Source organism: Pezoporus wallicus, unplaced genomic scaffold (assembly GCF_028554395.1).
Source record: "Pezoporus wallicus isolate ANWC-B61680 ecotype Strahan unplaced genomic scaffold, APGP_CSIRO_Pwel_v1 contig_818, whole genome shotgun sequence".
NCBI lineage: Eukaryota > Metazoa > Chordata > Aves > Psittaciformes > Psittacidae > Pezoporus > Pezoporus wallicus.
The window spans coordinates 5720335-5733822 of NW_026636248.1; the positions used below are offsets into that span (position 1 = coordinate 5720335).

Below are 13488 nucleotides of genomic sequence, written 5' to 3' on the forward strand. Positions count from 1 at the left end.
GAAGTAAAGTATCTAATAATTTTAGCACTTCCTTGCATTTGAGTTACTAATTCACAGTTATGATTCTAAGTTGTAAGTTACTCATTTGTTAGCTTTTGAAAATTGTGAAGAATTCAATTTAAGCAAATGTTCTGATGGAAATGGCTACATGTAATCATCTTGTTCTTTGAAAATATTTTCACAGACCAGAAGAGTTGCAGATCAGGAGTGCCCTGCACTAGAATGATATAAATAATGAAGGAAAAAAAAAATAGAAACAACACCAAAAACTAGAAGAACTCAGGAATCCCATTAAGAAAAATAGGAATAAGACATGCCTGAAGGTGTAGAAAGCCAAAAAACTCATGTCAGACAAACCCATGTCAGACGGCAAGAATTTTTAGTGAATTGTCATGATGTTGAAAATTCTTAGAAACCATTAGGACTTTACCCTTTCAACCTTAAGAGTAGATTACTCTGCTGCATGTTTCTCTGTATACAGTGGAAGATTCTGGGTACAATATATTTGAGAAGCTGTCACTTTGCAGCATGTCACAATAGCTACACAATTTATTACAACACAGCATTGTTTCAGTCATACCTCATCTCCTGGTCATACTAATGCCACCATCATGATCACCATAATAAAAACCTTGATGCATCTAAGTCAGTCACAAATTTAGTTCTTATTTGAAGGATTTTTTTTTTTGTTAACATATGCATAAATATTTGTAAATATGCACAATATAATTCTAATCAATTTTTAGAAGACGATTAAAAGCTCTTTATTTTAGAAGCTATACTGAAATGTAATCTCCTGCCAAAATACTAGTAATTTTTAACTCAACATGTGTATTAATGAAAACAACCCTGGAAATCCACATTTTTTTATGATATAACATTCTCTTCAATTAAAAAAGCCACCTCTAACCCCTTTCTTTGAAACTACTATCAAGTACTGACTTTGAAAATAATGACCCGATCTCTCTCTCCCCCTCTCCTTCTGTTGTAAAGCTTTTGTACCTTTGAGAAGTTAAGCCTTCAAAACCATTGATAAAGCCAGCTAAAGTTTAACTTCATGTTGACTGAACTGATAACATGCATAACTCATAGTACTAGATAAAAGGTGCTGACACTCCTTAAGAATGCTACACAGAAGAGTTTTGTTGCAGACAACCTAGGAGAGAACCAAATTAATTCTCCTCTCTATCAGAAAAACACAGAACAGAAATTTAGAGCTCTGAGGTTGGTTAATCTTCCTACAAAAAAAGGGTATTTCTGAAGAATCTGTTTTGCCTCAGGGGAGAAAACTATTCCAAATTGAAGTGGCTCTTTTTCTTTTTGTGAAGAACTCAAATCATTACAACTACCATTCTGAAAAAAGAAAAAAATTACTCAGACTTACTTAAAAGAGCTGATACTTTCAAGCAAGCAACTGAGTATCAGACCAAGATTTTCAGATTAGTGATTTTTAAGTGTTTCCATTTTCATGCAGCTAATCTAATAACCTTAAAAGAGAAGCGTGTATCAGGAGTGGGTAGCTTGTCAGCTCAGCTCTGAAATTTAAAAATGAAGCTTTCTCAAGGATCATATTCTATTCACTCACATTTATTAATGATTTTGTAAGTTACTAAACCATAAATTGCAGTAGTTAGCCATAGAGAACAAACTGTGAGTTGAGATATTAAAACAAGTTGAAATCAACATGAACAGTGGTCTTGTTGGTCCAAGGCCAAAAAGTTGAAAAAATAACAGCACTTGTAAAAGTTTTCAGTACTTGCTTTTGCATAAGCAATATTTTTTCAAATTATACTAGAAGTTTACATTCTACGTATGAATTATCTTGTCAGACTTTTGATACTTCACTATGAAATATTTCAGAGAACTGTAGAAAGGTAGTTTTGTGCTGTGAAGCCACTATATGGCATTCTGGAATTTTCTTTTAAAATCAGTTCTCCTCTGAAGTATTAAGGGCCCCTGTGCTTACCTGGCTTTCCCCAAATTTGGAGCTACAAGTTACAGTTACAAGTTTAGTTGTTTGTTTCTTAACTGTCATTTCAAGTTCTTCCTCCTTGTAAAGTAAATGTAGAACTCTAGGTGTCCTAAACTACATCCTCTAAAACATATATGACATCCCATTACTTTTGATAGATTGGCACATACATTTTGAGTCAATCAGAAGAAATTTAAACTCACTGACTACAGTCAGCAATGAAGACACTATTATCGCATACTTCAAGACCTGAGGTTTCCTAATTCCCACTTTCCTGGTATAACTGTTATGAAGAAGTGACCATATTTAGAGTTGGTAAGAACTTGGACTCAAATCCCGATAGGGACAGTATTTTATGCAGCTAATCAGAGATACATAGTCTAGCTGGAAATCCATGCTAATGCAGGGAGATCTGAGAACACAAATGCTTGAAATGAAGTCTGACTATGAGAATTTTATCATCATTGAAAACACAGCATTATGTTTTTAAAAATTATCAGATTCTCAGAATAGTAGATGTCAAAGGCGGGTTAGCAATTCTAAATGTTTTCAGTTATGGAAAGCAGGTGGTTGTGTACACAGTCAATTTAAGATGTGGCAGAAGATTCTGTTCCTTAGATCGAATGTCAGATGACCTATTTTCACCAAATGCTGTGGGTATTTGACTTCAAGTTAAGCGTACTCTTACTCCACAGGAACGGAACAGGTTTTTCTATTCTCTGGTTGTTTTGTGGCAATGAATATTTGGAGGAGGTTTACTATGCCAAATAAATCCTTCAGTACTATATTAGCACGAACTGTTTCAGCACCTAATATGTGAATTTATATTCAAGACTTTTTAGTCTTAGAGAACAAGTTGTTCCCATCTAGTAAATTGCCAGCTCTAGGGATGTGTCTATTTTTTGAAACTTTGTGGATTGCAAACGTGTTACTTAATTTGTTACACAGTTGTCTATGTTAAGATCAGGTACACAAGGAAGACAACCGATGCCTTCTAAACTGCCGTTCCTTTCATCATGCTCATCCACATTCTGATGCGGTTTTGTGACTTCTGTCTTTTCAGTCAAGCTGATACTATTACAGAAGAGATTAATTTAGCTTCCCTTGATCAGATTTCCCAAGTGAGAAGTTCACATCAACTCACGTTTGCTTCTAGCCCAAATTTTGATTCTAACACCAGAAGGAATGAATTGGGTTAACAGATTTGAAATACCAAAACCCATTTCCAGGAATTTTTGGGTTGGTAAAATAAAAAATATGGCAACTGAATTTAACACCATTTATAATGTCAAAATACAAATGTGAAGGCTTTCAATGGTATACCTGCATAAGTTTTTCATTTGTGCTTTCAAACACTGTCATGGTATTAAAGTATTTGCAACTTGATACATTTTAATTTCAGTTTTAAAGTCCTTCTGACTGGGGACCAGTTTCTTTTGACGGACGATGTACATTTATTTCCTACCCTTTATCTGACATTCGACTAGGGAATTGATGTGGAAATCATGGGTTCTGTTCGAACAGTATAAAACAAAGATAACAGCATAAGAAAAAACATTTACAAAGAGAAACTATTCGAACCTCCCTCTGAGAACTATCAAAAGAAAAATATGCCTATCAGATCGTGGCTTCAAGCTTCCACAACAGATTACGATTTTATCTCCTAAGATCAAACCTCTTTCCTGAGAAGAAAGAACAGGAGAAGAAATAAGCAGGGTGGGTTTCCAGTTATGTTTCAAAGTGCAACTGCAGCTCAGAACTACTTCAAAAGCAGAAGTTAAACCAGTTTGTTCAAAGAAGGAACTGAATATGAAAAGTTTGAAACCTCTACCGATATAATTTATTTACATGCAAATTAAGTACTTACCATTTTTCTGAAGTTTATTGCTCAGGTTTTAAACAATACTGAGGCAGAAGACTTTAAGCAATTATAATTGAATCAGAAATTTAAGCAGAAATAGGATATTTTGGAGAACTGAGTCTTCACAAACATTCAGAAATAACATCGAGGCTTATTTTGTTCAAGTTCTTATGTTACTTTTTAACAACTCTTAGGAACTTTTTTAACAACTCTTTAAAGGAACACAGAAACAATGTAAATATCCTGACATATACTTTGCTTGCCTATTACATATGACAATGGCCAACTAATACATTGCAATCTTCAAAACAACCTATTTGTGATTTACTTTATTTTAGGATATATTCTTTTTATACTGGAATTAATCAACTTTTTGGCACTAATGTTCCATCAGAACATTAATGGCTCTAGCTGGATGTCAATTTTGACTGATCTTCACTTTCTACAAGCATCTCTAATCCAATTCAGTTACTAAAGACAGCTCCATGCAAAGATGGAACTAGCTCTCCCAGTAATACTATGCTGAGAAATACTGACTAAGATGATGAAAAAAATATATTTTTTCTAATTTGCTTGTTTCTGTCTTATATTCCTGGACACAATTTAGAAATACTTGGGTTCCTTAAACACATTTTATTTAGAAAATTAGCTGCATATTTACAACTCTTGCCTCCCTTGAAACTGACTATGTATATAGAAAAAGACAGTAATTAGAAGGTAATAAGAACGTGGAAACTTACATATAAATCAAAGAACAGCAAGTACCTAAAGTTCAAGACCAGAGCATTAAAATACCTGAATCTGCTTTATGCTCATGAATTTAATCTAGTCCTTTACCTCAGAAACACTAACTGTGCAAGAAAATGAGGCTTTTCCAACACTTACACATCTTCTCTCTCGGTCAATACTGGTTGCCATTTCAGACTGACCGGGAGAAAAAATTTCAAAAACAAGATCCTTAACAGAACTATGTTTCACCAGCCTTTTCTTTGCTTAAGAACATGAAAGTATTTCTGCTAGGATGAATCATGGTGGTTCAGAAGTGTGGAAGAGAGACATAGCAGCTTGCAATTTCAGGTTTCATAAAGCTGAACTGTGTGAATAAAGGTCACAGCACGGACAATCTTCAGGCGCTCATGATATTAAACAGTCTTAACTAACAAGAAAGAAAGCGTTCTGTAGCAGTTTCTGAAAAGCTTTTATGGGTTTCTCTATAGAAGCTGTGCATAACAATATCTGAAATTTATTAAAAAGCCTGGATTAGAGAAATGTCTCATATGTAAATGAGATTATTATAATAATTTCAAATGTAAGTGAAAATCAGTCTCTGCCTTTGCAGAGATAATCATAAACCTTTAAATTAAAAATGCCACAGGCTCTTTAAGTTCAGAACAACTGCAAGAGGCAAAAAAACTCTGTCACTTCCTTAAAGACTTACACAATCAAGGAATCAAATGGGAGATGAAAAAAGCACTACAATTAAGATTTGTAGCAAAGAAGGTTTACAGAACTGAGTAAATCCCCAAACTTCTCTAGGTTTGATAATGCTCATTTGATCTACACAGAAGCTGTATTTAAGAGGCTTGTTACAGATCCATGCAGTAGTCACAGACTACTATGTAGAATATTTTAGCATAAGTTTCAGCTGAACAGTAGTAGTCAGTAGGCAGTATCAAGATACTATTCTACTGCCAAAAGCTGGGCAGTTTTCAAGCATCTGGCTGCTTCTATCCTGGTTACATATAGAATCATACAGAAGTACACTTGCCTGAATATTTACAGTAAATAGAGTAGAAGTGACTGAAACACAATTCTATCATTAAGCAACCAGCTAAATCACCACAGTGAAGTCTTGTCATCTTCAGGAATGTTCATTTAAACACATTCAAGAAACATCAAGTCAAATAATGTTAGCATCCTATGATTTCTAAATCACATAAAAAACTTACCTGCTACTCTTTCGTCCGTTTCCCTATTGCCGTCATCAGAGTATCTTGCAAAATCTAAGGAATCAAGAGTACTGATGCTTCCAGCGCGATCTTAAAGGGGAGGGGGAAATAAAAAAGGTATCAAAAAATCCTGAAGAGTTTACTGGCTTTGACAGATAAAGTCACAACATCTTTTAATTTCAAAAACTATAATCAAAAGGCTAAGTGTTCTGCAACACCAAAATTTTACTGCATTACAGCAAGTTTAGTGAGTTCAGTTGGACATACAGGTTCACAAGAAACCAAACATATAAAGTTCTGCAATAACTTTCAAGCAACTCTGCTCCCATTCCACAGAAACCTATAACTGCCGCAAATACACTACTTCATTTTCCCTTTTCTGGTATTTTAAGGCCTGTTAAGGTGACCAAATACTTTTTTACATCTCTTTTGAATCTAGCCATTAACTTCAGCACCTTCCTACTTAATAGAACATTTACTAAGGAATTTATTACCTAGCCAAATCAAAGCAAAGCAACTACAGATCATGCTACTGCAGGTAAAATATTCAGAGTCCAGAATTAAATTATGAAGAAAAAAAACAAAACATTAAATTCAGTAACCAGCACAAGGCTTTGATTTGACCTTGACATCTTTCCTTTTGGGTAGAAAGTGGTATGTTTAATTAAAAAGCAATTTTGATAATTTCAAGTCTTTAAAATACACATTCGCCTTTTCATTAGAAAAATGCGCAATTACTTGATGACAGAACCCAAAATAAATAGAACACATCCCTAGCACAATTGAACATCGAAAATTGTATTAACTAACTTAGTATCTTGCCCCTCCTTTTGAAATTAATTTCTATGTAGCACTTCAGAAATAATTTTAATTATGTTAGAGCTGTTGTCACATTCACAAAGAACTAATTTGATCAGGCTGTCAAAAACCCTCATAACTGTCAGTGGAAATAGAAGCAATTTCATCACTTGTCAAATTCTGGCGTGACTACCATCACAAAAAGTATTTAAATCCCCCCCACCTGCTCCCAGTTCTGCATTATGTTAAAAACACAAATATCTATTAATGAGTTTCTTTTTGTTATATTTAAGCCTTGTTGTCCCTTAAGGCTTTGTGGCAGCCTCCCTACATATAGGCCAGCACTAGACTAAAATAAAAACACCTGGACTGAGACTGATTAAAGCATCTACACTCACCTAAAAAAGCGATAGAGAATACTAAAGTTGCCAACTCTTGCACTGTTACACAGTACCAAACCTGAAGTGCCTGGCAACCCTAATTTGTCTGTTTCATGAGCATGAAGTATGTGATATCATAGAGTTTATGCTTAACCACTGTTTTTTTCCCCCCGGACTATACTTTGTCATTCAGTCAATGAAACAGACTGTATGCTCTTCAATGAGTCTCTAATAAGCATTTATTTTTGAAACTCACTGTTTGCAGGTTTTGGTCTTATCTACTGCATTTTTTCCAGACATTAATGTGATTTAATAATTCTCTCTAGGCGGTTCCATAGTGCATCATAGTACAAACTCTCTTAGCAGCATCTTTGCAAAATGGATTGTTGTGAAAATAAACCAGATTTTATACACAGAGAAAAATCTTCAGAATGCTTAAGTTCAAAAGTGAATATGAATTTTGCATGCACAGCATGAAAATCTTCAGAGCTTTTTTTCAAAACTGCTAACACCTTGTTCAGTAAGTACTGCTCAATTTATTTAACTGGAGCTGCAAGATCATTTTTTTTTTTTAAATCAACTTAAAGACTCAAGTTAAAGAAACACACAATATTCAAACAGAGATCGCAATTAAAATCTGATGTTTAAGAAAAGTGACCCAGCTATGCCAAAAACAGAAACACAACTCTGTTTCCTCCTGCAATTTTGCCATGTTCATAGATTAATTTTCTGTTTCTGTTATGAAGCCAGTAGCATCAGAGAAACAACACTCAAATTTTCAGGTGAAGTCAACCACATCATAATTATTTAAGCTCCCAAAGCTATAAGCAACAAAACCTTCTTCATATGACTAGTGGCACATTTGAGAGGCAAAGGCTCTCCCCCTTACAATTGATGAAACAAAACCAGTCATAAGCCAAAAACTTATTTGCCAAAACAGCAAAAAACTTCCTGGAAAAAAATAAGCAAACACACACAAAACCCCCACAGTTGCCCAGAAAAAAAAGCATGGGGTAATCAAAGTCCATCAAAGGATGTACATAACAGAACACATTTAAAATCATAAGCAGTTGTATAATCTTAATTCACAAGATCAATTTCACAACCTTAACAGTCCTTCTAGAAACTAAACAAAACCAAAGGGTTTCATTATTTGAATCCCTAGAAACTGCCTTAAGCACCACATCTACACAAACGGCAGCATTTCTCCTCATCAGTGTTCATGATAACAGCAAACATCTGACACACTCTTTTTAACAGGTTAGCATTGCAGAGATGCAAATATCTGGATCCATACTGATTAAACCAAGCAATGATGTGCTAAGGAACACCAGCTTTATGGCCTGTTACCTGCTACCAGCACTTCTCTTTCCCAGTAATGCTGATCCTCCTTCCTAGTACAAAATTACCTGCCCAGATAACATCATTACCCAAGCATGCTGTCATTAGTAAACCAAGCTAATCTGGGTGCTAGACGTCATTATGTCCACAGTGTTCAATCCAAAGATAAGGTGCAAAATCAAAACTTATTTTACACAGCACATTGGTGGAACATGAATCTACATAGTGAACTGCTCACAGCTATCCAAATGAAGGTAGAAGGAAATGAAACAGTAACAGACAACTGTATTGATACATACTGCAGAACTCAACTTGGGAGATTGTAACTTCCATAACACCAGTCAAACTAAATTGTTACTTTGCTACAGGATACTGCCTCTTAAAATACATGGTGTGGCTACAGAACTGCTTCTTGCTACTAAGGTAAGAGGCCATCTGTGTTGAAGCACTTCAGCTGAGGTATTTCCAGGCCAAACTGGCTCCACAGGCATCAATGAATCACCAGTGCTAAGGTACATCCTGCCAAGTCCCAGCTATGGGGAAAGCCCAACCACAGCTGCCACAGCTCCCACTGAAACAAGTGTTGCAAGCAGCAGGAAAAACAGCCATGCGGGAGCTGCTTCCTTTGCCTTCAGTGCTCGTGCAGGTACTCTGCTACCCACATGGAAAGACAGACTTCCACCACAGCCAGGCACTCATACTGCAAAGCTTGTGGGGCCACATGGCCCTTGCCTGCCTTGGCTACACTGCAGTCTCTGCCCCCGGGCACAGCTGCTGTGGAAGCAAGGCTGAAGGGATAGCAGGCAGCAAAGAGTGCTGTTGCTCCTATCAAAAGCCACAGCAGCACTAGTGAAAAGGACCCTGCCCCACCGGGAGTAGGCAAAACGAATTTTGGAGCTATCATTGCATATCATGTGGAAGCTTCTCAAGAAACAGAGCCAAGCACCACATGTGGACTTACGCAGTGGGTTTAAACAGCAAAGACGGATTTCTGATAGAGCCTACTAAAGTACCAGGCATGGGATAACACAGTGAGAAGAAAAGCTAAAATGAGACAGTTAACTGAACATACTACCTGGAAGGTAACGGCTGGAAGGCTCTGCCAGATCCATCATCGACAGCAGAGTCATGGCACAGGCACTGCTGCCTGGCAGAGCTCTGCTGAAGGCTGCCCAAAGCTGAACAGCAGCAGTTCTGCCCTGTAACTTCACCTACCCAAAATGTTACCACCATGGGGGTAACTGCACCTGTTGCCTCACCCTTTACCACTGCCTTTGTAGGCAGTCGTCTGTGGAGATTTCTCTCCTGAGACCAATGCCATCATCCAGGGAAATACAAAATAACATGTTATAACATCAAATCTTATGCTTCTATTAAGGATTTACCTCTCAACAAAGGATCAGAGGGTGAACATAGAATCATAGAAGAGTTTGGGTTGGAAAGGACCTTAAGATCATCTAGTTCCAACCCCCCTGCCATGGGCAGGGACACCTCACACTAAACCGTATCACTCAAGGCTCTGTCCAACCCAGCCTTGAACACTGCCAGGGATGGAGCATTCACAACCTCCCTGGGCAACCTATTCCAGTGCCTCACCACCCTAACAGGAAAGAATTTCCTCCTTATATCCAATCTAAACTTCCCCTGCGTAAGTTTTAACCCATTACCCCTTGTCCTATCACTACAGTCCCTAATGAAGAGTCCCTCCCCAGCATCCCTATAGGCCCCCTTCAGATATTGGAAGGCTGCTATGAGGTCTCCACGCAGTCTTCTCTTCTCCAGGCTGAACAGACACAACTTTCTCAGCCTGTCTTCATACAGGAGGTGCTCCAGCCCCCTGATCATCCTCGTGGCCCTTCTCTGGACTTGTTCCAACAGTTCCATGTCCTTTTTATGTTGAGGACACCAGAACTGCACACAATACTTCAGGTGAGGTCTCACAAGAGCAGAGTAGAGGGGCAGGATCATCTCCTTCAACCTGCTAGTCACGCTCCTTTTGATGCAGCCCGGGATATAGTTGGCTTTCTGGGCTGCAAGTGCACACTGAAGCCAGCTCATGTTGAGTTTCTCACTGATCAACACCCCCAAGTCCTTCTCCACAGGGCTGCTCTGAATCTCTTCTCTGCCCAACCTGTAGCTGTGCCTGGATTGCTCCGACCCAGGTGTAGGACCTTGCACTTGGCATGGTTAAACTTCATGAGGTTGGCATCAGCCCACCTCACAAGCATGTCGAGGTCCCTCTGGATGGCATTCCTTCCCTCCAGTGTATCAACTGAACCACACAGCTTGGTGTCATCGGCAAACTTGCTGAGGGCGCACTCAATCCCACCGTCCATGTCAGCAACAAAGATGTTAAACAAGACTGATCCCAACAGTGATCCCTGAGGGACACCACTCGTTACTGGTCTCCAGCCGGACACTGAGCCACTGACCACACCTCTTTGCGTGTGGCCATCCAGCCAGATCTTTATCCACCGAGTGGTCCACCTATCAAATTGATGTCTCTCCAATTCAGAGGCAAGGATATTGTGTGGGACAGTGTCGAATGCTTTGCACAAGTCCAGGTAAATGACATCAACTGCTCTACCCCTGTCCATCAGTTCCGTAGCCCCATCATAGAAGGCCACCAAATTGGTCAGGCAGGATTTCCCCTTAGTGAAGCCATGCTGGCTGTCACCAACCACCTTGTTGTTTTTCCTGTGCCTTAGCATGCCTTCCAGGAGAATCTGCTCCAAGATTTTGCCAGGCACAGAGGTGAGACTGACTGGTCTAACATGGTACCTCCCTGCTGGCAACGAAACTGCCTCATTCACCAGCAAAATGAGCAGACCTTTGAAGGAGAGCAATCAGCAAGGGAAGGGCTGTGCTCAGCCACATAGCTCCCCTGAAGAATGCAAAACTTCACCATTTTTCTGAAGTACAAATAGTTGTACTCCAGTACACTGAACCCTTAGATATAAGTTACTTGGCAAAGAGCATCAAGGCAGAATCTTGCAGGGGGAAACTGCTGAAAAGGAGAAGTACGCTTTGGCTGCATTCTGTTTCTTTTCTAGGAAAAAAACCCAATGCGACACAGCAGCATGAAGCCATTGTGCTGTCATGGTGCGCACATTCTTACCAACAATCTTCTGTATCTGGATTTTATACTTCTTTTTGTAGTATCCTGAGTTAGAACACTTTATCAACAACTTATTTTTGCTAAAGGCTTTCCTAGTAAACACTGAAAAAATAACTGCTGTCAGTTTGTTTCAGAAACAATAAAGCAACATAAAAACTGTTTTGACAACTAGGTATAAACAACTCCAGAAAGCATATTACTTCAATATGGAACAAAAGTCTGCCACAGAGGTGCATAGAAAACACATGAAAAAGGCTTAGGCCTCTCATCACTCATACTGGTGAAATACCAGGAGAGAGACTGGAAAAGTTACAGAGAGCATGTGTATAGCTCTTGTCTTTTACCTCTAACACTGAAAAAGGATTAACAAAAATCAGAAAGCTAAGATACATATTAGATACTCAAAGCTAAAAAGTTCTTTTAATCCATCTGCTAAAAAATGCAATTTTTTTAATGTCTTTTGTGAAGTTAAAAATCAGGTTCACTGCCATGTTTCACTTTTAAACTTGTACTGCTTCAGCGATTGCTTCATTCCAGAGGAAGAGAATTTAACTCCTTTCTTATTCCCAGAACTGCTACCTGTATGACATACAGATTTCTGCTGACAGCTTATGTTCCCGAGGCATATTCAGCTCTTTCACTGAAACCTGAACTTAACTATATGAAGAGAAAAATGTAAAAAAAAACCCAAACTAAAATGGTAGTTTAAAGTTCAAATCCCTTTCAAATGACATATGCAAGATGAAAAAGGTTAAGTTTCGTTCACTCTGATGGTACAACCAATTTATTGTTACCAGCTTACCTAAAGGGACAGCAAGAGGGATCGTATTAACCATAGTTTCACAGTACATGAATTATGCAGAAATCAGTTGCAGTCTTCCATAAAAATGGATTATTGAATAATCTTTACATGAGCACATTATAAATCAGCTAAAACCACTGACAAACAAAACAATTACTTCTTGGCAGAAAGGCAGAAGAAAAAAAAATTAAGAATTAAATCTTTCAGAAGCTATTTGGATGAGACCTAAATTGATTTTTAAAATTACTAGTTGGTAAAGCAGCCAATAAGTTGTTACATTTCTCTGAGTTCACAGGAAAACACATTGTCACGCACTAACAATTAACCAAATGAAGCATACGAAGACCAAGAACTCTGTATTTTTCCTTGAAGTTCAAGAAATAATAATAGTAGTACACTTGTACAAGACATTCACTTTGCATGTTTTTACTTTTTCATTTTTTCTCTCTGTGGTACAGGCACAATAAAAGAAATGCTGAAGTTCAGTCCTAAGGAAATGCAAGTGTATAAATATGTATTTTAGATGTTTCTGATAGCTAAAGAGAAGTCAGTAAACCAGGTATTTTACCTACTTTAAACATTCCAGACCCAGATTAAACCAGCTCTTATGGCCGTAAAAGAGATGGCTTGCTCTCCCGTAGAGATACTTGTCCAGAAAAGCATGTCCTTGAATAATTTGCATTTTCAGCTGTCCTGCACAATATCAAAGGCACAAACCGGCAGAAACCAGGGAAACTGGGGACAGAGACTATCTGGGAGAAAAAAAAAATAGCTTCCTCTTGTATATACTTGCAGTTGCTTAAGCCCTGTATTAGTACTGAACTGCACATATGTATATGTGAAGAAACCAGCTGGCAAGATGGACAGCACTCACAGAAGATGTGGGATAGTGCAAAAACCTGAAACTTTAATGGAGTCCTTCCTACATTAAATCAAAGGATCAGACATCATTAACAATTTCACAAGTGATCTACAGGTCAGTTTGTATCTGTGTCTGCATTATGTAGCAACTGAAATAGGTATGTTGTGCAATACATATGAATAAATGAAACTAGTTCTCCATAAATAACACCAAAAATTTCTTTAAGCCTTCCCAAATTTCACAAGACAACTCTGAAGCACTATTACTTTGACAAGTCTTATATGGCTGCTGCATTTAAAATGTCTGGCTTGTTTCAACTTGTTCCAAGCTTACCAATACTTCATCAGCCAGCAAAGAAAACTTGATCTGTGGCAGCAGATACCTGGTATAGCATAACACCTTTAT

The 13488-nt window shown here is 37.9% G+C and overlaps 1 protein-coding gene across 5 annotated transcripts in view; it reads right to left on the reverse strand.

Annotated features, from left to right (window-relative positions):
* The window catches only part of RELCH (RAB11 binding and LisH domain, coiled-coil and HEAT repeat containing), a 74707-nt gene that overhangs the window by 52190 nt on the left and 9029 nt on the right, over window positions 1-13488 (reverse strand). For all 5 annotated transcript variants that reach the window (XR_008970916.1, XM_057399402.1, XM_057399401.1 and 2 more), the window contains exon 2: window positions 5783-5872. Coding sequence is in view for 4 of the 5 variants with exons in the window: in XM_057399402.1 (XP_057255385.1) it covers window positions 5783-5872 (90 nt within the window). In the remaining variant the exon portion in view is untranslated. The remainder of the gene's footprint in view (window positions 1-5782; window positions 5873-13488) is intronic.